The sequence below is a fragment of the Phascolarctos cinereus genome, unplaced genomic scaffold (genome assembly GCF_003287225.1).
Source record: "Phascolarctos cinereus isolate Bilbo 61053 unplaced genomic scaffold, phaCin_HiC Scaffold_4;HRSCAF=312, whole genome shotgun sequence".
NCBI classification, from domain to species: domain Eukaryota; kingdom Metazoa; phylum Chordata; class Mammalia; order Diprotodontia; family Phascolarctidae; genus Phascolarctos; species Phascolarctos cinereus.
Genome location: NW_027555847.1, coordinates 34,024,621 through 34,051,879, shown reverse-complemented (window position 1 = coordinate 34,051,879; position 27,259 = coordinate 34,024,621). Strand labels below are relative to the sequence as shown.

Genomic DNA, 27,259 nt, shown 5'->3' with positions numbered 1-27,259 from the left:
CTCCAGTGCACCTAGAATACTATATATACCTATAAAGCAATAAAATCACATCACATCACATCACATCACATAATGTCTATAGTACCGCATAGGCACTAGGGTAGATTTTTGCCCTGTGGTAGAGCATTCTGAGCTCATATTGGTCTGACCAGCCACAGTCCGATGCACTGTAACTTGATTCTAGCATAGTGATGTCATTTCAGTCTCCTTTGAGAATGAAGGTTTAGGATAGGACTTGGTATATATGATTTGTATAGGGAATTTTCAGATGAGAGTTCTCTCTATCAATGCCAGTTGGATTCTGCTCTGCAACTTACAGTCTTAAAAAGATGTTGAGAGCATTGAGAGGTTAAGTGACTTTTCCAGGGTCTCATAGTCATTATGACCAGAGGCAGGTTTTCTGAGTCTGAGGGCAGCGCTCTGTCCCCTACTCTACCTCTGATTTAAAAAAACAAGTTTTAAACTTTATAAAGAATTATACCTACATGATCCCATTTGAGTCTCATAACAACCGTCTGGGGTATTACCATCCTCCTTTTAACAAATGAAGAAATTGAGATGTTCCGAGATGGTCACATGGCAGGGAAGCATCTGAGATGGACTTTGAGACCCTGTCTTCCTGACCCCAAATTCAATGCCTTATCCACTATATTATCCTGCCTTTAATGGATTAATGAACAAGGGACTCTCGTGCAGAGCCCAAAGTTCAAACTTAACAGATAAGGATTCAACACCAAATTTACTGACTTAGAGACTTACACTGGAATGACCTTCCAGACCTGTTCTCTTTTTTTTCTTTCTTTTTTCCCCACTTAAGTGCTTTATTTTTTCCAGTTACATGTAAAGATAGTTTTCAACATTCACTTTTATAAGATTTTGAATTCTAAATTTTTTATCTTTCTCCCTCCCCTCTCCCCCCTCCCCAAGATGGCAAACGATCTGATATAGGCTATATGTGTACAATCATATTAAACATATTTCCACATTAGTCACCTTGTGAGAGAAAAATCAGAACAAAAGGGAAAAACTATAAAAAAGACAAAGAAAAAAATAACAAAAAACAGAAAATAGTATGTTTCGATCTGAGTTCAGACTTCATAATTCTTTCTCTGGATGTGGATAGCATTTCCCATCATAAGTGTTTTAGAGTTGTCTTAGATCACTGTATTGCTGAGAAGAGCTAAGTCTATCAAAGTTGGTCATCGCACAATGTTGTTACCATGTAATGTTCTCCTGGTTCTGTTCACTTCACTCAGCATCAGTTCGTATAATTCTTTCCAGAATTTTTCTGAAATCCACCTGCACATCATTTCTTATAGCACAATAGTATTCCATTACATTCACATACCACAACTTGTTCAGCCATTCCCCAATTGATGGGCATTCCCTCAATTTCTAATTCTTAGCCACCACAAAAAGATCTGCTATAAATATTTTTGTACGTATGGATCCTTTCCCTTTTTTATGATATCTTTGGGATACAGACTTAGTAGTGGTATTGCTGGATCAAAGGGTATGCACAGTTTTATAGCCCTTTGGACATAGTTCCAAATTGTTCTCCAGAATGGTTGGATCAGTTCACAGCTCCACTAAAAATGCATTAGTCTTCCAATTTTCCCACATCTTCTCCAACATTTATCATTTTCCTGTTTTGTCATGTTGGCCAATCTGATAGATGTGAGGTGGTAACCTCAGAGCTGTTTTAATTTGCATTTCTCTAATCAATAGTGATTTAGAGCATTTTTTCGTATGACTATAGATAGCTTTAATTTCTTCCTCTGAAAACTGCCTATTCGTATCCTTTGACCATTTATCAATTGAGGAATGACTTGTATTCTTATAAATGTGAGTCAGTTCTCTATATATTTTAGAAGGAGGCCTTTATCAGAGGCACTGGCTGTCAAAATTATTTCCCAGCTTTCTGTTTTCATTCTATTCTTGGTTGCATTGCCTTTGTTTGTACAAAACCTTTTTTAATTTAATGTAATAAAAATTATCCATTTTGCACTTCGTAACGTCCTCTATCTCTTGTCTGGTCATAAATTCTTCCCTTCTCCATAGATCTGATAGGTAAATGATTCCTTGACCTCCTAATTTGCTTATGGTATCACCTTTTACGTTTAAATCATGTTCCCATTTTGACCTTATCTTGGTATACGGTGTAAGATGTTGGTCTGTGCTTAATTTCTAAGCCATAGTGTTTTCCAGTTTTCTCAGCAGTTTTTATTAAAAAGTGAGTTTTTATCCCAGAAGCTGGAGTCTTTGGATTTATCAAACAGTAGATTAGTCTAGTCATTGACTACTGTATCTTATTCCTGTATCTAACCTATTCCACTGATCTACCGTTCTATTTCTCAGCCAATACCAAACAGTTTTGATGATTGCTACTTTATAATAAAGTTTTAGATCTGGTAGGGCTAGGCCACCTTTCCTTGCATTTCTTTTCATTAATTCTCTTGATATTCTAGACCTTTTGCTCTTCCAGATGAATTTTGTTATTTTTTATACCTCTATAAAATAATTTTGTGATAGTTTGATAGTTTGATTGGCATAACACTGAATAAGTAAATTAATTTAGGTAGAATTGTCATTTTTATTATATTAGCTCAGCCTGCCCATGAGCAACTGATATTTTTTCAATTATTTAGATTGACTTAATTTGTGTGAAAAGTATTTTGTAATTGTGTTCATATAGTTCCTGGGTTTGTCTTGTCAGGTAGACTCCCAAATATTTTATATTGTCTACAGTCATTTTAAGTGGAATTTCTCTTTCTATCTCTTACTGCTGGGCTTTGTTGGTAATATATAGAAATGCCAGTGATTCAAGTGGATTTATTTTGTAGCCTGAAACTTTGCTAAAGTTGTTTATTATTTCAAGTAATCTTTTACTTGATTCTCTAGGATTCTCTAAGTATACCATCACATCATCTGCAAGAGTGACAGCTTTGTTTCCTCATTGCCTATTCTAATTCCTTCAAATTCTTTTTCTTCTCTTGTTGCTAAAGCTAACATTCTTGTACAATATTAAATAATAGTGGTGATAGTGGACACCCTTGTTTCACCCTGACCTTATTGGGAATGCTTCTAACTTCTCCCCATTACATACAATGCTTGCTGATGGTTTTAGATAGATGCTACTTATCATTTTAAAGAAAACTCTAGGGGTAGCTAGGTGGCACAGTGGATAGAGTTCTGCCCTTGGGGTCAGGAGTACCTGAGTTCAAATCTGACCTCATACACTTGACACTTACTAGCTGTGTGACCCTGGGCAAGTCACTTAACCCCAACTGCCTCACCAAAAAGGAAAACCAAAAAAAACTCCACTTATTCCTATGCTCTCTAGTATTTTTAATAGGAATGGGTGTTGTATTTTGTCAAAAGCTTTTTCTGCATCTCTTGAGATAATCATTTGATTTCCACTAATTTTGTTATTGATATGGTCAATTACGTTAATAGTTTTCCTAATGTTGAACTAGCCCTGCATTCCTGCAAGCCTGTTCTCTTTACAAAACAGTGAGAATGCTCAGCTCTTGAATGTTCACTGATCTAGAAAAGGTACAGAGGTAGAGCTCACTACCACACGACAGTAATTGTCAAATGCTTCCCCTGTGAGAGTTACTGATATTCAGATCTATATAACTAGGGTTGGGAAACTAGGGTTTTTCCCAAGGATGTTAAATTTAAAGGATTCAGAAAGCAGTCCTATATTGCATCTCAAAGCAATAGAACTTAGCGCCTAATTAATAAGGATAATTAAAAGAGAGCTACCAAACGATTGGCTTGGGGGAAACTTTTTGCCTGCCCTGTTCAAGCCTTGCCCTCTTGTGCCAATTTCTTGGGATTTCTATATTCCCCATCCCCTCTTTCAACCTTCATCTCATTTCATATCACTTATCCCTAGCATGTTTGTGGTATTTTTCCCTTGTCCCCAAATTCCTAATTATATCTCTGCTGATGCTGAATATCTAGGGTCCCAAGGAACCTAGTCTTCCAACTCAGACACGAGACAGAGCAAAGACCCCACAAGAAGCCACATTTTATTCATGGACCCCATTTAAAGTATGAATGGACAAGGAAAGAGAATCCTTAGTTTCTATAAAATCTCAGCCCAAGTGTTTCTCCTCCATGGAGCCTTTCCTAATTCTCCCACCTCCTCATGTCTCCATCCCCAAAAAGTACCTTGTATTTATTTTGCATGTACTTATGTATGTACATGCTGTCTCCACTGATAGAACATAAGCTCGTTGAGGGCAAGAACTCATTCATTTCTGCTGTTGCATCCCCAGAGCCTAAGGCAGTATCTAGTATATGATAATTGTTCAATAAATGGTTGTTGATTGACTGATTATTCTGCATCCAGCTTAAATGAAGCAAATGAGATTTAGACAAATTGAGCCGTCCATTTTCATCCCAAGGCCTCAGTTATTCCATGAGTATAGCCTGGTGCTCAGAGACCTGTATTTCTTCTCTCTGACCAGTAAGTAACAACTTGATGCTTGAGGGTGGGGGGGTAGGGGTGGAATTAATCTATCAGGGAGTGACTAGGTAACAGGGAGAATGGAGTCCAAGATCCAGTTGCCAAAGACCAACTGGACATTCCATTTTGACAGTCCTCATTCAAGGACTGCCTCTGACCTGGCAGCCACCCAGTGTGTTACTGACTATGGGATGTAGATGTCAATAAGCACCTAGTAAGGGCTCAGCTTACTCAGCTGGTAAATTATAGAGCAAAGCTCCTACTCCCATTGGACACGGCTACATCTGGGTTGTTCTTGCCCTCGGAGCTAAGTCCTGAGCTGATTGAAAGACTTGAGGATTACCTAGTTTCATCTTTGGGTCCTTTTGCTCTGCTCCAAAGTTCATCTTGCTGCTTGGATAACTCCCCAAGGAGAAGGGGAAGCTGAATGTAAGTTTATTTTAGCATTGACTTTAAATTAAAAATGAATCTAAAGATTAGTTGGTTACTTGGTAACTGTGCTAGGGTGTGTGTGGGGAGAGGGAGGGGGGATTTGAGGGGGTATGCCTGGGTATTTTGGGTTATCAATAAGTGAAGCTGTAAGTTCAGTTTTGTTCCTTCAGGAGTCCCCTAGAAAAGGCCTCTCCAGTGTGTTACTCAATGGTGTACATAAGCAGCTGTACTAAAATGTCAGAAGAGTTTGCACAGCTGACTAGTCACTGAAAAGAGAGGAGAGTAATAGTCCCATAAATCCACTCTTTCCAGCCAAGCCCTGCTTAATATAGAACTAGCATGAGTCCTATACTGGACAAACTCTCAGTCTCTCTTTGACCAGTGATCTGGGGGAGGAGAGAGTGGGGGGAGAAAAAACTGCTTAAAAGTTGGTGTGGAAAGAGACTATCATATTGCCTGAGAACCTTCCCTAAGGCATCAGCTTCATTTGTCAATTCTTCACTTTCCCTTCCATCATCTAGAAAGATGTCTGAGCACAGCAAAAATTCTGATCAGGATGAACCTCTCAGGGAAGATATTGATGAGGATGAAATCCTGGCTAACTTGTCCCCTGAGGAACTCCGACAACTGCAGTCAGAGATGGAAGTCATGGCTCCGGACCCCCGACTCCCTGTGGGAATGATTCAGAAAGATCAAACGGAAAAACCCCCCACAGGCAACTTTGATCATCGTTCTCTGGTCGATTACATGTATTGGCAGAAGGCATCCAGGCGCATGCTGGAAGAGGAGAGAGTCCCCATCACCTTTGAGTCATCCAAGGTAATAACCAAAAACTCCAAGTGCATCTTAGGTGTTTGGAGCACAGAATGTGTGTTGCCATTAATTTCTCATTTCTTTAGGGCACACACAGATCAATGTACAACACTGTATTCCACACTAAACCTGAGCTTCATAAAAATCTTTTTTTTTAAATCTAACTTACAAATTTGGGGAGGGGATGAGTGTTTCTTTTGAGTTTTTCTTTCCTTTAAAACTTGATATTAAGTTTACAGCATAAAATTACACTGGTGAAACTGAATGAGTATACATACACCCCAAAGCAATAATGATAACCACTGATATTCATATAGCACTGCAAAGTCTGCAAAGGGCTTTGTGTACGTTACCTCATTGGAAACTCAAAACAACGCTGTGAAGTAGTGGATAGACAATGTTGGACTAGGAGTCAAGAAGACCTGGGTTCAAATTTGAACTCAGACACTAGCTGGGTAACTTTAGACAAGTAAATCTTGTTTGCCTCAGTTTCCTCATCTGTAAAACAGAGATAATAATAGGATAACCCTCCCAGGATTGTTATGAGGATCAAATAAGATAACCACTTAAAAGTACTTAGCACAGTGCCTGGCATATAGTACATGCTACACAAATGTGCTTATTCGGTACTTGCAGTACCTAGACACTGTAGGTATTATTGTTCCCATTTTATAAATAAGGAAACAGAGACAGGTGGAATGACATGCCAATACTCACAGAGCTGATAAATGAAAAAGGCAAGAAAAAAAAACTCAGGTCTTCCTGACTCCCAAGTCTAGCACTCTATCCAGTACTCTGTGTTGCAAGAAAACAAGACAATCCCAACAAATATTTAAAGAATCATACAAAGATAACTTGTAAAACATATACCAACAATCAGCACATTAAAACACAAACAATTGCAAAGAATCCAATGCCATATGCTCTTGACTTACTTATTAAAATTTTAACTAAAAAAAAAAAGACAATGAAACAAAGTCTTATAATTTATCTAGTATCTGTAGTGACTTGGTATGTAAAGGACATCATTGGACTATGTGACTATTATTGTTGAGCTGTTTCAGTCATGTCTGACTTTGCGACCCCATTTGGGGTTTTCTTGGCAAAGATACTGGACTGCTTTGACGTTTCTTTCTCCTGCTCATTTTACAGAAGAGGAAACTGAGGCAAACAGGGTTAAGTGACTTGCTCAGGGCCACACAGCTAGTAAGTGTCTGAGGCTGGATTTGAACTCAAGAAGATGAGTCTTCCCAACTCCAGGTCTGCTATTCTATCCAATGCACCACCTAGCTGGTTATTGATACCAAAAAGAAATTGGTACAAATTCTGTTTGCCAAGTTCTTGTCCTTAAAAGTGTCATTTGGGAGGCAGCTAGGTGGTGCAGTAGATAGAGCACCAGCCCTGAAGTCAGGAGGACTTGAGTTCAAATCCGGCCTTAGACCAAACACTTGACACTTACTAGCTGTGTGACCCTAGGCAAGTCATTTAACCCCAATTGCCTAAAAAAAATGTCATTTGTAAACTTAAATTCAATTTGTAAAAAATTAACAAATTGTCATACGGCTCATGAGTCCAAAGCTGAAAGGGTAATAATGTTCCAGGTACTGTACTAAGCACTTTGCACAAATATTATCTCATTTGATTCTCACCACTACCCTAAGAGGCAGGTGCTATTAATTATTCACACACACACATATTTTATAACTTAGGAAACTGAGGCAAAAATAAAGGTTAAATGACTTACACAAGATCACAGACCTAGTAAGCTGTCAGAGGTGGGATTTGAACCAGGTCTTTTGATTTAGAAACCAGTGCTTTTTCTACCATACCATGTTAGTTCCAACAAAGTGATTTTACTCAGTAACTTGAATATGAATTAATCCAAATGTCCAAAGATTTGTTTCATATGTGACTTATAAATGATTGGCTGAATTAATGAAAGGACCTTCGGATAAAGTAACTTAGAGTCTCACCAGCAGACACAGATACACCTTGTGACCCTGTGATGGGGCTGCTTGTAATTCAAGATGATTGTAAACGGGTTTCCTAGTCAGTGGAGTACACACTTTATGTTCAATGAGTCCCACAGCATGCCTCTTCCAAGATAAACATGGCCCCAGGTCGCATTACATGCTGTCAAAGGAGTCTGTACACACTTTTACCATTCATGGCCCAGGAACTAACAGCCCCTCTGTCCTAAAACCCTCATAAGCTGTCTTCTGCGTTTTAAAAGAAAAAAAATTCTCACCACAATTTAAACAACTTGACTAACACCACCCCCTGCTGGAGCCAATAAAAATGTGACTGTGAATGTCATTTCAAATATATTATAGCCAACTATTAACAGATTCTAGTCTATAATAGGCCCTTCACAGTGAAATCAAACTCTCATCTAAATGAGGCCAGTATCACAGATTATCTTTCTAAAAATTGTGAATGTGTGGTATAGGGCATAGGAAAGGGCTTCTTAATTCATTGTTCAAAATATGAACCAAATTAGTATCATTACTAATATTTCAAAGGTTCTAGAGCTGGAGGTCCTCAGAGATCATCTACTCCAATGCCCTTACTGTATAGATGAGGAATTTGAAACCCAGGGATATTACATAACTTGTTCAAGGTTATATAAGCTGTAGGTAACAAAGCCAGGGTTCAAACCATAAGGTCCCCTGATTCCAAATCTCATGCTTTTTTTTTTTGATATACCACACTGCTTTAGAGCAAGAATTCTTTCCCCTTCCATCCTAATCCACTGTTTCTAAATATCTCCCTAGGATTCCAGGGCTACCTCTTTATTTCTTTTGTAGCTTTGATCTGCCTCTCTAACTACCTCCATTGAAGACGAATTGAACTAGAGACAGTCCCCAAGGAACAGTTAAGTCAGTTTCCATACATCTGAGTGGCTAAAGTTTGTCTCCAAGATTCTATTGCATTCAGAAATTGAAACATGTTGTCATATCATCCGAAAAATAGTGCAGCACCTGAAAATTTAATTTAAATGTAGAACTAGAAAATGGGGTGTTTCTGAAGAATCCATGGTTTAGCTTTGGTAGAAGACCACGCAGTACAGTAGAAAAAACATTGGTTTTGAAGCAGCTGGGTTCAAACCCCACCTCTCATATTGCTCACGTGACCTTTCATATGGTTTCGGTTTCCTCATCTGTAAAATGAAGGTCTCTAAAAGTCACTTTAAGCTCTAAATCTATGAACAGCATCGGACAGAACATAAAACGTAAAAGAGTAAAGGCAAGATAGCAACTTGTCCCAGATTTATTTCCATCTGAATTCCATTGAAAAAAAACAAAACTAATAATGATAACTGATACTTATAGAACATAGCATTTTAACACTGCACTTTAATAATACATTTTTCATGTGAGCGCTGTGAAGAACAGACATGTTTTAAACATAGGAACACCTGCTTGAAGACTTCTATTTGTTCCTATGCAGATTTATAATTCTTTTTTTTTTTAAATGAAAGACTCTAATTGTTTTGGTGATTTGAGGTGAATGCAATGTTATTTTTGAAAGAACCTAGGAAGAATAAAGTTAATTATCAAATGTTTATTTTGTTCCTACTATGTGCCAGACATTGTGCTAGGCATTGAGGATAGAGATAGAATACATTTCTTGCATGATGTGAGTCAAATTACATTTTAGTGGTCAATCATTTCTCTTACAGGAAAACACTGCAGAGGTTCATGAAGAAGCAGACAAGGATAATACAAATGTGTCGGGGGCTTTAATGGTGAAACTCAATAAAGAAAACGAAAAGAATGAAACCAAGTCAAACAGCACCGAAAGGATTCAAGAAACAAAAGACAATGATGGAGGTGAAGAGGACGATGAAGGTGATGAGGACGATGAAGAGGAGGATGAGGAGGATGAAAATGAAGATGAGGAGGATGGTGGGAAAGAGGATGACAGCAGCACTAAAGAAGATGAGGAAAAGAAAGCCGGGGAAAAACAGAGAGAGGAAAATAAAAACAGCTTAAAGTTACTGACAAAACTCTTTGCAGAGGCAAAAGAGAGCCCTATATCCCTAGAAAAAAGTGAAAACAAAATCTCAAAATTGGATCCCAAGAAACTGGCCCTGGATACCAGTTTTATGAAAGTGAGCGCCAGACCTTCAGGAAACCAGACAAATCTTGATGAAAGTTTGAAGCGAGTGCGCAAAAATGATCCCGAAGTGAAAGAACTCAACCTGAATAACATTGAGAACATACCCAAAGAGATGTTATTGGACTTTGTGAATGCCATGAAGAAAAACAAGCACATCAAAACCTTTAGCTTGGCCAACGTGGGCGCAGATGAAAATGTTGCCTTTGCTCTGGCCAACATGCTACGTGAAAATAGAAGCATCACTACTCTCAATATCGAGTCCAATTACATTACAGGCAAAGGCATCATTGCCATCATGAGGTGTCTCCAGTTTAATGAAACACTAACAGAGCTTCGCTTTCACAACCAAAGACACATGCTGGGCCACCACGCAGAAATGGAGATAGCAAGGCTTCTGAAGGCCAACAGCACGCTCCTGAAGATGGGCTACCATTTTGAGCTTCCTGGTCCTAGGATGGTGGTCACCAATTTGCTTACCAGAAATCTGGATAAACAGAGACAGAAGAGGCAAGAGGAACAAAAGCAACAGCAGCTTCGGGAGCAGAAGAAGCTAATAGCCATGTTGGAAAATGGGCTGGGGTTGCCTCCTGGAATGTGGGAGATGCTAGGAGGCCCAATGCCGGATCCAAGAATGCACGAATTACCGCAGACTCCTCAAATGCCTGTCTCCCAAATGCCCCCCTTTGGCCTTCATCAGAGAAAAGAAATCAGCAAGAAGCCTAGTCAGCCTGAGCGGTACAGAACTGACCCAGACTCCTTTAAAGTGGTAAAACTGAAGAGAATCCAACGGAAATCTCGAATGCCCCCGGAACCCCAAGAGCCGGCTGAAAAAACTAACCTCAAAGATGTCATCAAAACCCTCAAGCCTGTGCCTAGGGTTAGGCCTCCCCCTCTAGTGGAAATCACACCTCGAGACCAGCTACTGAATGACATCCGGCACAGTAACGTGGCCTATCTCAAACCCGTGAGTATGACTGGAGGAGCAGGAAACGTATTTCTACTCACTGTATTGTATGTTTTGAGTTGAGAAAACCCTCCTCATTCTTTCTAAGGGGAGATAAAGGCCATTTGAATGGGCAACAGGCTTACATTTTCAAATACATTCATCTTCTCAAACTTTTAGGTCATAGGAACATAGATCTAGAATTCTGAGACCAATATAGCTCAATCCCCTCATTTTACAGATGAGAAAACTGAAGGCTAGGAAGACTTGACTAAAGTCACATGTGTTAGAAGTGGGATATGAGAACTCAAAATTTTTAAAAAATGAATGTTAAAAATTGTTTTTACATGTAATTGGGGGGAAATGAAATATTAAATAAATATTAAAAAAAAAGAAGTGGGATCTGAAATTAAGTCCTCTACTATGCAAAAATGCTTCTTCATATCAATAGAAGCACCAGTTAGATTATCAAACAATTAGTAAGTGGAAGTTATGGACTTGTTTGAAGGAATAAACAAGAATGGTTTGTAATTAGGGCATTAATAAGCTCATGTGTTAAACAAACACGTCCAAAGTGCTTGAAAAATTTAAGGGAAGTAGCCCTGGAAAGTGGAAAGAGGACTCTTACTGGAGTTAGAAGATGTGAGCTCCAATCTCCCCTCTGAGAATTACTACCATATGAACTTGGGCAGAATCCTGAGCCTCAGTCTTCTCATCTGTAAAGTGAGGGGACTGTATTAGTCATCTTCAGAGATTGCTTCCACCATAGTTCTATGGTCCTCTTGGATAGGTTTTCATCTCATCAACAGATAGTAAGTACTTTCTACATGCCCCTCTACAGAAGTCTCTCTCCAGTGCTTCCTGATGGTGTGGAGATGACCCTGGGATCTTGAGAGTTATATCGGAGAAGTACATATACTGGAAGTTTCTGCCAAACTGGAAGTATGTCAACTATGATACTGGGTGTAGACAGTACTTCTGACATTCAAGGAGTAGCCTAGCTAAGTCAGAAAAGTATCAAAAGTAGAGGGTTGGCCACTAGCCACCAGGCAGTCATGAGCTCAGTGAATTAGAGTGCTGGGACTGGAGTCAGGAAGACTTCAAATCTGGCCTCAGGCACTTACTAGCTGTGTGACCCTGGGTCAGTCATTTAACCCATGTTTGCCTCAGTTTCCTCAACTATAAAATGGGGATAATAACAGTACCTACCTCCCAGAGTTGCCGTGAGGATCAAATGAGATAATATTTGTAACACACAGTGCAGTGCCTGGCACATAGCAGGCGATATATGAATATTTATTCCTTTCCCTCCCCTCCCACTAGGGATGACATGATAGCTGTCTTCTAGTATTTGAAGGGCTGTAAAGGACTGTCAAGTAGAGAAGGAACTAGACCTTGCTTCATTTGGGCCCAAAGAGCAGAACCAGGAGTGATAGGTAGAAGACACAAAGAAGAAAATTTGATCTATGTCAGGAAAACATCCCCAAGAGTTAGAGGGGTCCTAAAGTGGAATGGACTGCGTAGAAAAAATGGTGGGCTCCTCCTCATTGGAGGTCTTCAAACAGCTGCTGGATGCCACTTGATACTAAGAAATCATTTCATGTATGGCCATTGAGGTCTCTTTAAAATTCCATGATTCTATGAATTTTTGGGGTTTTTTGGCCACAGCATCTCTTGAAATCCATATGCTAAGGAGGCATGGCAGGGCCATGATCCTCATCCACAGAGGAATTGCTCACTCCAAAGCGATCATGGATCCTCATACAAGCCCCTTTTTATTTTATTTGTTTATTTTTTTTTTTTACAAATAATGGAACAGATACTCAGAAAGGTGACATGATTTCCCCAAGGTCACATAGGGTAGTAAGTGGCAAAGCTAAAGACTTGAACCCAGATCTTTGAAGTATAATTTCTATGTGTAAGGAACTGGGCCAGGTGCTAGGGATGAAAAGATAGATTTGACACCAACTCTGTTTTGAAAGAGCTTTGTAATCTGATAGGGAAGGGACTATTTTACAGATAATTATAATACAAGGGAGAATGCTATCAACATGACAACTCTCACTGACAAAAGTACTTTAAGGTCTACAAAAGTGCTTCACTTAGTCTCATTTATTCCTCACAACAAGCCAGAGAGGTGGATGGTGACATTATCATCATCTTCATTTTATAGAGTAAGAAACTGAGGCTCTGAGAGATTAGCATCAAATAGCTAGTAAGCAACATGCTGAGATTTAAACTCAGGTCTCTTCACCTTAAGTACAATAGAGTAGTCCAGGTAAAGTGCTATGAGAAATTTAAGGAAAGAGAGACTGGGTTCAGCTCAGAGAGTCAGGGGGGTTCCTGTATAAAATGGGACCTGAGATGAGTTTTAAAGAAAGAGAGTCACTACCCTAAGTGGAGATGGAGCAGGTCTTTCCAAGCACGGATTATGGCATGAGCAAATATATGGGGATGGGAATAGACAGTGTGAGAATGGAAGACTTGGTCTAGTTTAGGTGGAACATGTCAAGGGAAGGGAGAGGGTAGTATAAGGTAGAACTGGGAAAATAATTTGAAGCCATGTTGTGTGGGGGCATTGAATGCCAGGATCAAAAATTCTTAATAGAAGTCAATTCAGTAGGCAATGAGGACCTACTAAAGATTTTTGAATAAAGGAATAATGTGATTCCAGAAATACATTTGGGGTTTTAGTTAGGTAGCACAATGTATGGATTGTAAAGGAGATAGACCAAGGACTGGAAGACCAGTAAGAGCTATCTTCTTCACTTTCTTAGTAGCCCATTTGCACCTGAATAAAGTAGAAATTTAGCTCAGCATCTGATGAATTTAGCAGGGTCAAACGTCATGAGGTTTTCTTGTATTTTCAGAAGGGTCAATGTTTTGTACATACGGGGAAAATACCTCTCTTTTGACGCTATTGTGTAACGGCATGGCTCAATTTCCAGCTCGATGCCTACTTATTTTGTTAATAACAAATACAAATGGCAGATACAGAAATGTCAGCCATCCCTCTGATGGCCGTTGTTTGAGGTAGAAATATATCCATGTTCAGAGAGCACGAGGGCTGCAGAGTTGACCTTTTGGTGACTTCTAAGATCTCTTTTCTCTCTAAATCTAAGACCCTATGACTCTCTAATCTTATAATCCAGTAACCAGACATGCACGATTTGGCCAGGAAATATGATTGGAAAAAGGTTCAGTACTCTAAATAGGATTATAACATAGGAGCTCTCTATTTTAAAATCCTTTTTTCAAGTTTCCCTATAAGTTTCTCCTGCTTTAAGAAGCTGTAGCTAGTAAAACTATATTTTTTTAATTTTGTTAATTTATTTTGATTTATCAAAAATCACTTCCATATGCTTTTGAGTTGAAAATTTTTCTCCCCCTTCCTCCCCCCCACCCTCCCCAAGACGGCACACAATCTGATATAGGCTTTACATTTACATTCCCATTAAACATATTTTCACATTAGTGAAGTTGTAAGTAAAAATTAAAAACAATAGGAGGAACCATCAGAAAGATGAAACAAAACTCAACAGAAGGTAAAAATAAGTGATAGCGATTCACATTCACAGTTATGATTACTATCTGTGTCTTTTTCTCCATCCTTTTCCCCCCATTTATGTTTTTCTTTCTCCTTTTTCCTCTCCCCCCTTCACTAGTGTTTTGCTTTTGACCACCGCCTCCTTCAGTCCCTCCCCCCTTCTAGTAAAACTATTGTAAAAGCCTATAACCCTAGATAAAAAAACATTTTATGTTTAAATATAAACTTGTGCAGCCCCGATAATATCAATTTGTCACTATTCTGATCTTTTTAATTCATCTCTGTTTCTGATCTAGGTAAGAATATAGATTGAAGATTTAGATAAGAGATCTCAGAGGTCATTTTATACAAGCTTTATACAAGGCCCAGGAATTTAAAATTACTCCCCTAAGGTCCCATGTGTAGGAAGTGGCAAAGCTAAAGATTCAACCCAGATATTTGAATCCAAATCAGCTTTCTTCCATTGTGCCATTCTGTATACATACACTCAGACAAAAAACCGGTCCAGGTAAATAAGACCATGCCTTGCTCAAGGCATGACAAGTTACTATATTTACTCTTTTCCCAGACAGTGCCACCCTTAATGGAGAAATGCCTGGTATGATCCTGGGAGGGACTGGTTACTACAGAGTTTCAGTGATTCTTTCCTATCTCTGACCAGTTCTACTAGGAGAGAATAGTAGAGATCTGACCATTTCTTAGGTGTGAGTTGACAACTTTCTTCCCTTCTATATGCATCCTCTACTCATCTGCCAAGTTGAGTTCCTTAAGGCACATCTAACCATGTCACTTCCTTACTCCAGCCTACTTCAGGATTCCATCAAGGTGACAGTAACCTGAAATCTCTCCTTCTTAATTGTAAATCAATTTCCTTATGTCTGGACTTCTATGGAACATGGAGGATAACTGATTAGGATTTCCTGCATAAAGCCCCTCTTATATTTGGAGGCATTGAGATCCACTTATATGGATAGCTGCAAAAATCTGTATGACCATCCTTTAAAAGGTTTTGATGGTGGTAGTCTAGCATTTCATTCCATTATATTATTACATGCAATAATTCTTTATGTTCAATGAACCAAGATGTAATATGCCTCATTTTCCAGGTCAAGAAGTTTTCTCTTTTGAAAAAGAGCCAGTCACTGAATTCTAAGTAATTATAATGACCAAACTTAGCCTCCAGAAGAGAAATTAAAAAATGGACCTCACTTCCTTCTAAGAAGTTTAGAACATTGCATATATTGTCAGACTTTACTGAGGTCTCAGTGGGTTTCAATGCTTTGCATTTCCCCCGCCCCTTTCTTTTTAATTCTTTGTGACAAAGGATAATTCAGTACATAAGAGAGGGAAAAGGACATTCAAAAATGAAGGTGATGCAAAAGCAAATGACATCAATAAAAATATCTTAAAAGAAAAAGGGTAGAGTAATCCCCAAGCTGCTATCCTTTCAAGGTACCATTAAAAAGCTAAAATGATTTTACAAATAAAATTGGGCAATTTTTACCCATATTCCTAATCTAGAGGATGTCCAAGCCATAAGGGAGCAAATTGTTACCTTTCAGTTAAATATCGAGGGAGTCAGGGCCAGAGCTCTGCCTTGGTGACGAAAGCCGGAGCCAAAGGAAAGACAGAAAGCAATTCAGACTGTCCCACCACAGAACATACACGTCTTGTTTCTGATTTCTTTCTCCATAGACTCTTGGGTTTGGTTACTCTACTTTGTCTGAAAGACTTCTCATCTGCCCTCCCAGTGTCGTCTACTTAGTTCTTCAGCCACTTCCTTAATGCTCCCCCTACTTGTGCCTGACCAGTAGAATACTCAAGCTTTAGCAGTTAAGCAAGAAGAGTCTTACAGGTCATCTAATCCAAGGGTTTCTTAACTGTTTTCATGTCATGGATCCCTTTGGCGCTCTGGTAAAGCCCAGAGACTCCTTCTAAAAATCATGTTTTTACATGTACAAAATAAAACATAGGACTACAAAAGACCCCAATTATATTTAAATACAGTATGTATATATGTATTATATATATATGTATATATATACTAATTATTTTAAAGTTTCCAGACCCCAGGTTAAGAATACCTGACCTAGTCCAATATACTTATTTTACAAAAGAGGAAATTGAAGCTTAGAAAGTGACTTTCCTTAATTCACGAAGTGGTACATAGTACAGCTGGAATTTGAACCAGTCTCCTGATTCCAAATCCAGTCTTTTTGCTACAGAACCTTACCTCTTATCTGTTTTCAAACTTCTTTGGAAGGTGATTTTCTTTCATTCATTCATTTATTCACCCATTCGTTCACTAAATATTTATTAGATGTCCATCATTTGGTAAGCCCTCGGAAGAGATGCAAAGTTTGGATGAGTAGTTAAAAAACATAGCCTCTGCTCTCTCAGAACTCCTAGGTTAGTGTGGGAAAAGACAAAAACACAGATAATGCTAAATTATCATTGATACAAGTGCCCTGCAGAGTTGCAATACAAAGTGCTCTGTGAATGAGGTCAGAGACAGACGAGTGGGTTCAGGGAGGGGGCATTTCTATAGGACTTTAAAGCATGGAGGGAAATTTGGCAGATACAAAGAGAACGGGGGAACATTCCAGGGACAAGGAACATTCTGAGCAAAATCGTAGAGACAGGAGAATACATGATGAATAGAAATTAGAGCAGTTGGATCTTTTTTTTTTTTGCTTCTTTTTGGCATGGCAATCAGGGTTAAGTAACTTGCCACAGCTAGCAGGTGTCAAGTGTCTGAGGTCCAATTTGAACTCAGGTCCTCCTGAGGCCAAGGCCAGAGCTCCATCCACCGTGCCACCCAGCTGCCCCAAAACATAGATCTTTTTTTTTTTTTTTGCTTTTAGGCAACTGGTGTTAAGTGACTTGCCCAGGGTCACACAGCTAGTAAGTGTCAAGTGTTTGGTCTGAGGCCAGATTTGAACTCAGGTCCTCCTGACTTCAGGGCCAGTGCTCTATCCACCACGCCACCTAGCTGCCCCTCCAAAACATCGATCTTAATGACTAACAAGGGATAAGGCTGGAGAAGAAGGTTGGTGCCAGACTAGAGAGGGCCTTGACTGTCAGACAGAAGAGTTTGAATTTTACTCAAAGCAAACAGGACCCACTAAAGATTCCTGAGCAGAGAAGTTACAACTAAACCTTCATGTAAGAAAGACAGCAGTAAGAAGGATGGATTGCAGAGGGGAGAGAGTGGGGCCAGTTTATCTCTGAATTGTTCAAATAATTCAAAATCTAACTCTAAAGTCATCTAGCCCACATGGAATCATCTTGTCACATGCTTTGCTAAAATCTAAGTGTCCTTTATCTATAGTGATCTATCAGTTTAGTAATCACATGAAAAAAGAAAATGAATTTAATCTGTTATGACCTGTACTTGATGAAACCATGATGCCTCCTAATAACTACTGTTTCCCTTTCTAAACTCTCACGCCAACCCTTTAATAATTGGAGTTACCAAACTTTTTATTCTAATTGTTTTACCAGCATCCATTTATTGATACAACATATAACAAAAATCAACTGGCTATTGATCATGACATCTACATACATTTGAAAAATTGCTTTAATATATATGTGATAAGGTATTAGTTATTCAGTTTACAGGAGGCATTTTTTTCATCCTTATGAATTATGTGCCCTTTGCAATAAATCCGCTATCACCCGGGGATCCATGGCCCATAGGTTGGAAACCATTGTTTTAGGATTTTGTAAGGAACCAGAATTAAGTTCATTAGCCATTAGTTTGCAAATTTGACCCATTTTCCTTTACTGAGATTTGTTTAACATTTGTCCTTTTCTGGTCCCAGAGCGCCTCTGGAATTCTCCAAAATTTATCAGACATCACTTGTGGAAGCTCATACTTGTAGGTCTGTTTTTCCCATTCCCTAAGATGTGATTCACCCGGTTTTGGTTCAGAGATCCTTAAGGGCCTCTCCAAAAGGAGTACGCCTTTATCATCTCCCTTATCTTGGGTTTCAACTCCATCTTTCCCATTTTTGTTCTACTGTTCATATTCTAAAAATCATTTTTATTGAAGGAAAAAAAAAAGGAGCAAAATAAATGTTGAGTCATTCTGCATTTTCATTGTGTCAAAGGCAACCTCAATATTTTAAACATGGGATACTGGTTGTTTGAGAAGGATGAGGATGCCATAGACAAAAATAATGAAGTTGGCAGAGAAATAGGTTGGGGGAGTAGGGGGGATAATGAGCGTGGCTTGGGACATGTTGCATTTGGGGTGGGATATCCAGGTGAAAATGCCATGATGGCAACTAACAATGTGGGCCTCAAGATTAAAAGAGTCAGTGCAGAGCTCAAGACATAAATTTGGGAATCACTTGCATAAAAATGGAAGTTGCAGTCTTAGGCGTGAATGAGATTGCCAATGAGGAGAGGAAAGAAGAGAGTTGAGGACAGACTCTTGGGGAATGTCCATGTTAAAAGGTCAGGGAGAAAGTGACGAGCCAGTGAAGAAGAGCAGAGGAGGAGTGGTGAGAGAGGAGGAAAAACTGAGGGAAGGCAAAAGAAGGATGGATATTCAGCAAGGCAGAGTTACAGCAAAAGTAGTAGAGCTCAAGCGGGAAGAAGACTAATTGTGGATGGCACACTTAGGGAGAGAATGAATGAATGGATGAAACATAATAGCTAACATTTGTTTGGTGCTTGAAGGTTTTCAAAGCACTTAAATATTTTCTCATTTTTGATCCTCATAACAACCCTGGGAGGTAGGGGAGAAAGGAACAAGCTTCTATTAAGTGCCTGCTATGTGCCAGGCATTGTGCTAAATGCTTTAAAAATAGTATTATCCCATTTGATCCTTACAACAATCCTGGAAGGTAGAAGCTATTAGTATCCCTGTTTTATAGAAGAGAAAACTGAAACAGTTAAATGACTTGTCCAGGGTCACATAGCTAGGAAGTGCCTAGGAGGCAGGATTAGAATTCAGGTCTTCCTAACTTCAAATCTGGCACTCAATCCCTAGCTGCCTCAAAAGATGAAGCACGTTGATTAAACTGCAATAATTGAGAGGCATCATGGTGTGGTGCTGATTGGGGTTTGTTGTTAAAAAGAGCCTGGGCTATATTAGGGGAGAAGGGATTTGTTCGGTAGAATGAGCTAGACAGAGGAGAGGAGAGCCATTTCAGGACTGGTCATGTCTGTGGAGCGTATTTCTAATTAAAGCGCTGGCAGTTGTGCCCTGTTGCTATTTTCTCTTGCCATGAAGTAGGAGGAGTCAGTTTCTTGATTTTTTTTTTTGTTGGTTGGATATATGGAGGATATTAGGACACTGAGCAAGGAAAGTCTGTAATTAGGAGCAGTGCAGAAAGACACTCTCCCCACCTCCACCCCCATTACCCCTATGTTGTGAGTCAGCTCTGAAATCCTGGAGCTCTGTCCTTTGTTTCTGTCTAATTTTTGTGCCTTCAGACTGACCTTGCATACATGAAACCTGACTTAACCTGTACCAAAGGGTTGAGAAGGGGAGAGGGAGCTTGTTAAACAGGATGGTAGAAAGAACAGAGTGTGATCTACCTAGGATCTTGGACCCTCTTGAGATGACCTTGAGGGGCTCTACCCAAGGGCATAACTGGGCATGTCAGCCTATCCAGGGGCAGGCTGAGGAAAGCTCATACTGGCTCTGTGAGAGCTGATTGTTCAATTTTCAGTGTACATATTTATGCCTCAGAAATTGGGAAATGTTACAAATCAGAAATTGGTTTATTATTTTTTTGATCTGTCAGTAATGAAGATTTAATCTTAAGAGTGTGTTGAATATGCAGGGTTTTTTTTGTTCCAAGAGCTGGTTGTTTAACATTTACCAGCCCATCCACGAGCCCACCTTTTAAGTGTGAAGCCTTGTACCTCTCTGTATCAAACTTATCAAACCAGGAAAGGGTAGGAGAGCACGACTCATTCATCAATTCCTTCTGTCATCCAAAAAACATTGTTAAGTGCCTACTGTGAGCTCTCTGCTAGGTACTGGGTAAGATGAAGGGCTCGGGTAAGACACAGTCTCTGTTCTTATGGAGTTTGTAGTCTCAAGCAACAAGGGTGTAAGACACAAACACACATAACTATCACACAAAAAGTACATTAGAGAGGGGCCTAAGAAAGTGTTACCTGAAGTCCAGGGGAGAAGAATGCAATTCACATAGGGGATCATTGCCTGAAGGCATTTGACGTTGTCAGTGTTTAGTTGTGTCTGACTCTTTATGACTCCATTTGGGGTTTTCTTGGCAAAGATACTGGAGCAGTTTGACATTTCCTTCTCATTTTACAGATGAGGAAACTGAGGCAAACAAGGTGAAGTGACTTGCCCAGGGTCACACAGCTAGTGAGTGTCTGAGTCTAGATTTGAACACATGAAGACTTCAGGCCCTGCTCTCTATCCACTATGCTACTTGGCTGTCCGAGTAGCATCTGAGCTTGGGCATTGAAAGATGATCAGGAATGCCACAGGCAAATAGGCCAGCTGGCAGTTTCTAAAGAGAATACAACAGAACCAGCATGGAGTAATAAGAGAAAGAGCCCTAGAGGGGGAGTTAAAGCACCTTAGTTCAAATCCTAGCTCTTACTGTGTGACCTTAGGCAAGTCACTTCATTCTGGGCCTCAGTTTCCTCAAATATAAAATGAGAGGAGTTGGACTAGAAGAACTCTAAGGTTTCTTTCCAGCTAAGAATATATGAACCTATAATTCTGTGAACCGTAACTAGGGTAAAGAAACGGGGGCTTTTGCCCATGGTGCTGAATTTAAGGGGCACCAATTTTAGAAGAGCCCCCAAAGCATTTGCAGTCCTTCAGAGTAGAAAGAACAGATGCTAGCGCCTATTTATCAAAAATAATTTGTTAAAATGGGATGAAGGCTAGAGAGTTTCTCCCCCACCCTGCCCCACTGGACTGCTCTTGCTACCAACCTGCCCCCCAACCAATCCCTCTGTGGTCTTCCCAAAGCTGCTGTGCACTACCAGCACCCCAAAATCCATCTCTCCCCCACAGGGTGGTCTCCCTTTCTCTGCCCCAGATGATGGAGGGCCTCAGTCCCTTGACACATGTGCAATGTACGGCATTTGCTCAGAGAGCAAAAAATCCCTCAGTAGGGTCCAGACAATGGATGATTCAGTGACTGCCTGCTTTTGGGAGAAGAAGCAACTGAGTGCATTGGAAAGAATGCCTCGGATTGGATTCAGGGAACCTGGTTGTGAGTCCTGGCTCTGACACTCCGGCAGCTAGGTGACACCATAGCTCAGAGTGCTGGGCCTGGAGTCTAGAAGACTCATCTTCCTGAGTTCAAATCCAGCCTCAGACACTTACTAGCTGTGTGACCCTGGGAAATCACTTCACCCTGTTTGCCTCAGTTTCCTCATCTGCAAAATGATCTGGAGAAGGAAATGGCAAACCACTCCAGTATCTTTGCCAAGAAAACCCCAAATGGGATTACAAAGAGTCAGACACAAAGAATCTGACACTTCCTGTGTGCCCTTAGGTAGGTCACCTGACCTTGCTTCGCCTCAGTCTCCTCTTCTGTAAAATGAGGAGGTTGGAATCAATGACTCTCCATGTCTGAGCCTATGATCCTGCTTCAGTTATATTCAAGCTGCTGCATCAGGGCCTCATCCATTTGGGCACCTGCCCACAGAGCCTGGTAGTGCTGGGTTGCCAGGGCTTCCTGGCTTGTCTTCCTTTATTCCTGAGCCAGAGGCCTCCTGTTGCCTAGCACCACACTGGGGCTGTCTGTATTTTTAACCACGATAAAGCCCCATCTACTGCAGCTGTCTGAGTGATTAGAGTGAATTACATTTAATAATAGCTGATAACATTAGCTACATTTATCTAGAGCTTTAAGAGTTGCAAAGGGCTTTACCTGTGGTTATTTTTCATTTGATCCTCATAACACATCCTGTGAGGTAGGTGTTATTATTATCTTCACTTTACAGATGAAGAAACTGAGGCTAAGAGGGGTTAAGTGACTTACCCAGGGTCACCTTGCTAGTAAGGGTCTGAAGCAGGATTTGAACTCAGGTCTTCTCAACACCAAGTCTAGTGCTCTCGTACCATGGTCAGATAGCTTTCATCCCTTACTGGACTCCAAAGTGAGGTCAATCTTTTGAATGAGTTCATGCTCACTTTTATTAATAATCATAACTCACATTAGTTAAAACTTGATACCAAATATGGAAATGTTTTACATGACTGCACATACACACACACACACACACACACACACACACACACACACACACACACACACACACATATATATATTCTATGTCAAATTGCTTGTCTTTTCAAGGATAAGGGAGCATGAACAGAGGGGAAGAGAATTTGGAACTTGAAATTTTAAAAAACAAATATTAAATTTTTTATGTGTAATTGAGAAAAAAATTAAAACTAAATGTAAAAAAAAAAAAGACAAAGCCAGGTCACTTGGGTTCAAGTCTTTAACTAGAGCAATGACTAGGCATGTGACCCTTGCATAAATTATTTTAACTCTCTAAGCCTTGCTTTCCCCTTCTGTAAAATGGTGATGCTAGAGCAGTTAGGTGGCACAGTGGAAAGAGCACCAGCCCTGGATTCAGGAGGACCTGAGTTCAAATCCATTCTCAGACACATAACACTTACTAGCTGTGTGACCCTGGGCAAGTCACTTAACCCCATTGCCTAGCCAAAAAATAAAATAAAAAAAATAAAAATAAAATAAAATGGTGATGCTAATACTTGTACTCCTTTATGTGGCAGGCTTGTTATGATAAATAAGTAACTTTTGAGCAAAATTTTTTTTTAATTTATTAAGTAAATTTATGAGTAAAATACTTTGTGATAATAACGATAATGATAAAAACCCCAGAAATAAAAGCTGGCATTTAGATAGCCCTTCAAGGTGGGCGAAGCATGTGACACCATCAGCTCGCTGAATTTTCACCACAACCCAGTGAGGCATGTACTGCAGGTATGATCATCATCAATTTTACACCTGAGGAACTGAGTCCGAGGGAGCTTCAGTGATTGGCCCGGAACAATTCAAACCCACTCAAGGAAATACTCACTGTGTGCCAGGCAACTTCCTTACTAGTTTCAGAGCAGATATCTATCTATATTGGCAGAAGGGGTTTCTTCATTGGAAATCCCCTGCCCCAGTACAATTGTTTTTCAGGTATCACATACTGTATATAACAGGATTGGAGAACCTGCGTTCTCGAGGCCACGTGTGGCCCTCTAGGTCCTCAAGGGATTCAGTCAAAGGGTCACCCTTGAGGACCTAGAAAGCCACATGTGGACTCGAGGTCGCAGATTCCCCAACCCTGGTATAGATGATGGCAATAAGGAAAAATAGAAAAAAATAAAAACTGGACCCATGACTCCACTGACATAGGGCACTCCTAGATGAGGGAATTTCCTCTACCAGTGCAGAACAGCCTCTTTGTAACTTGGATTGTAAAAAAACTGTTTACAACATTGAGAGGCTGAATACCTTTCCCAGTTTCACACAACCAGAATGAGTCAGAAGCTGGACAAAGACAAAATCGAAATAGTCTCTGCCTTCAAGGACTGTAACACACAGACATCACAACATACAGCCTTCTCTTTTTGGTTTTATTGTTGTTTTTTTAAGCCTCACTTTCATTTAGGGTCAGGTCAAGCAGGATGATGTAACTACCATTAAATTTCTGCACTCTTTGAGCTGGAAGGGTCCCCTGCCAGAAGCATGAATCCTTCTATCATAGCCCTGACAGGTGATCATCCAGCTTGAATTCTTCCTCTAACTGGGGGATTAGAACATTGGTTGGCTGGCCCGGTGGTGACTAACAGCCTAGCCAGCTGGTGACATTGCTGGAAAGACAGAGAGGGAGTGGGCTCCTCCTATGTCACATTACTGAACTTTGAACTGAAAATGATCATAGTCTACACTTACATATGGCTATCAGATCTGTACAGCCCTCTACAACTCATGGAAGGGGTGTATGTATGTGTGTGTGTGTGTGTGTGTGTGTGTGCATGCGTGCACGCGCGCACACACCCATGTAAAATACATACTACATGAGTAATCTAAATGCAGCTGGCCAGAGGCATTAATAGATAGAATCTGAGGTCTTAACCATCCTTGAAGAGAAAAGGAGAACCAGTATAATAGCCGGGGGGGATGGGAAAGAGCTGGTAAGTTCCCAGAGCACTGCCAGGGTGGGGCACTCTATCCTCCAGGGAGGTATCAGATTCAGATTGTATTTATCTGCTCCCCCCAAAAATATTACTAGCCAGGAATTCAAGAGATTCAAAAGAAAGAAACTTTCCTGATTTCTTTCAAAGGGAGGATAGTTACCCCAGGCTTATGCTCAAAGATGTATTCCTTCCCACCAAATGCTGTTTACACAAAAGATCATCACAAATAGTGAATAATGAATAAAGCCATTTACCCGAGAAGTTAGCAAGCACAAAGGAAAGCAGTTAAACGGATTTAAGTATACCAGAAATATATATGGAGGGAATGCACTCTTTAGATGGGAGTGACTCAACTTAGCCAAGAGATGGACTCCCATCTCACCCCAGGGGAAATTCCCCAGAGGGAAGGAGGAAATTGGAGACAAGTTGAGTTGGCTTCCCCTAAATGTTTGCAGATTCCAAAGTCTGTCTCCTATCTGTATGTCTGTCTGCCTCCACCTGTCTGAAGTCAGTCCCCAAGAAAGTTGAGTAATGCCCTGGGCTACTGGTAAAAGTTTAACAATTGGCTCCACAGAAGAACCAGCTGAAAGAGTGCTCGATACTCTTTTAAGTTTGATCAGCATCCTTAACACTTGTTAAGTCTAGGCAATTAACAAAACAACAAATCAAGGCCTGAAAAGTAACATCGGCCAATTTATAGTATGTATTAGATAGATATATATATATATATATATATATATATATATATATATATATATATATATATATATATATATATATATATATATATATATATATATATATATATGATTGAAAATTTAACACTTAATTCTCAGAAGCCATTCTGAGTGGCTCCAGCACACTCCTGGGTACTACACAAGTCCACTTAAAGAAGGTAATGGGGGCAGGTAGGTGGCGCAGTGGATTGTGCACCTGCCCTGGAGTCAGGAGGACCAGAGTTCAAACCCAGCCTCAGACACTTGACACTTCCTAGCTGTGTGACCCTGGGCAAGTCACTTAACCTCATTGCCTAGCCAAATAAATAAATAAATAAAGGTAATGAAGAATGTCTCTCCTCTCCAAAGCCCTCACACCAACTCCACCCCTCCCCCAGGCACACAAAATACATCAGCAGTCTCCCCACCAATTACTAGTCCCAGTATGTAGCACACAAAATGCCTCAGGCTTGGCTTAGAACTTGTGTTACCTTTAAGATCCCTTCTAGAACAGATGGATCTATTCTTCTATGATGTCCTGTGACCCTCCAAGACACCTTGGGAGGGAGGGGCTGTGCTCCTTATCTCTATTTTATAGATGAAGAGATTGAAACTCAAAATTCCTATAAATAAGTCACACATTTCTAATATTAACATTCTCCTAACTCACACCACCACTTTATCCCCCCACAGGTGCAATTGCCCAAAGAACTGGCATAAAGGACACAGAGTCATCTGGAAGAACAAGAAAGAAGAAATAGAGATTGTGCAACCATTGCTGGAAAGCATTTCGAAGGCCCTTCTTCAGAATCTTGGTGTCAGATATGGGAACAATGCACACGACTTGTGGCATTTGTTAAAATCAGTGTGTGTGAACAATGACAAAGGAGTGTTTGCTGTGGGAGGTGGAGAAGAAATAATCCTAAAAGCTCAATCTCTTGGGGGTGTGATTGTCTTATTTCACGTGTATTGGGTGAACTAGTTGAACATAGAGTAACATTTCCAGAAAATAAGTGGAAATTTTATCAATCTCTTCATTGAATTGTGTTGTCTTGGACACTGCTTTCTACCAATAAATATGTGAGAAATGTTAATTATGATATTGCTATCACTCCTCCTTCTGACTTCTGTGCTACATTTCATTACTGGTTGTTACATCCAGGGAAACCTATCATGCCTGAGTTCTTCAACCTTGGAAAACACGGGGGCCAGCCTCGGGCTAGGTTCCTAAAACACCTGCAAATGTCCAGAAAGAGCTGATCTGTGACAGGTCCACTTTCAGCAGCATCCGTCCCCTCCTAGCCTAGCTCTCTCTCCATCAATATTCTAGGTAAAGGTTTTAACACGTAAGAAGCTATCACCTTCACCACAGGATGTGGTACCAACGGTAGCTGTCCTTTGAAGTATTGCCAGACAACAAATAATACAAAAAAAGAAAGAAAAAATACTTGCACAGTGAGTCCCCTGCAGCTGAATTTCCTTCAAAGCCCAGAAGTCAGTGGAAAACATCATGTAATACATTTAGGGAGAGAAAAGTTTTGATGAATAAAATATCTAAGAGGAAGTTAGTTGCTTTGTTATGCATTCTCTTTCATAAAGCAAAATTTTAATTTGTGCAGGAAATGCTCTGTAGGGGACTTGATGGGTGAATGTTTTTCTTCTCTGTGTGTGTATGTGTGTGAATCCTTTTCTGATGCTATTCTGTTAGCTAAGGTTGATGCCATGATCCACACTGAATGACATTGCTGCCTAAAGTTACGACTTTGATCATGTCACACTCCAGTTCTTCGGTGGCTCATCACCTCAGGAACAATGTTCATATTCCTTAGTCTTCTATTAATGGCCCTCTGCAGTCTGTCCTGCTAGGATACTGCCTCCTTAGTTGTGTTTGTTGTCATTAATGGATACTCTCATTTCAGGTGTTGGGAACAATGAGGGCAAAGTACACCACCTTCCCTCAGCCCTTGGAAGGAAAGTGGGCCCCAATAAGTTGTGTTGATAGAATGGAGGAGGTAGCTTTCTGTTTGCTAAT

The 27,259-nt window shown here is 40.1% G+C and overlaps 1 protein-coding gene across 1 annotated transcript; it reads left to right on the top strand.

The window, feature by feature from the left end:
• The first annotated feature begins 5,396 nt into the window (after nucleotides 1-5,396).
• Nucleotides 5,397-26,324, top strand: LMOD3 (leiomodin 3). The gene is made up of 3 exons (XM_021007564.2): nucleotides 5,397-5,728; nucleotides 9,405-10,808; nucleotides 25,921-26,324. The coding sequence occupies exons 1-3, from the start codon at nucleotides 5,435-5,437 to the stop codon at nucleotides 25,945-25,947; spliced, it is 1,725 nt and encodes a 574-aa protein (XP_020863223.1). The 5' UTR covers nucleotides 5,397-5,434; the 3' UTR covers nucleotides 25,948-26,324.
• The last annotated feature ends 935 nt before the right edge of the window (nucleotides 26,325-27,259 follow it).

Coding starts and splice junctions, on each gene's coding strand:
- LMOD3 (XM_021007564.2), top strand. CDS start 5,435: ATGTCTGAGCACAGCAAAAATTCTGATCAGGATGAACCTCTCAGGGAA. Junction 5,729..9,404: donor TCACCTTTGAGTCATCCAAG/GTAATAACCAAA, acceptor TTTCTCTTACAG/GAAAACACTGCAGAGGTTCA. Junction 10,809..25,920: donor ACGTGGCCTATCTCAAACCC/GTGAGTATGACT, acceptor ATCCCCCCACAG/GTGCAATTGCCCAAAGAACT.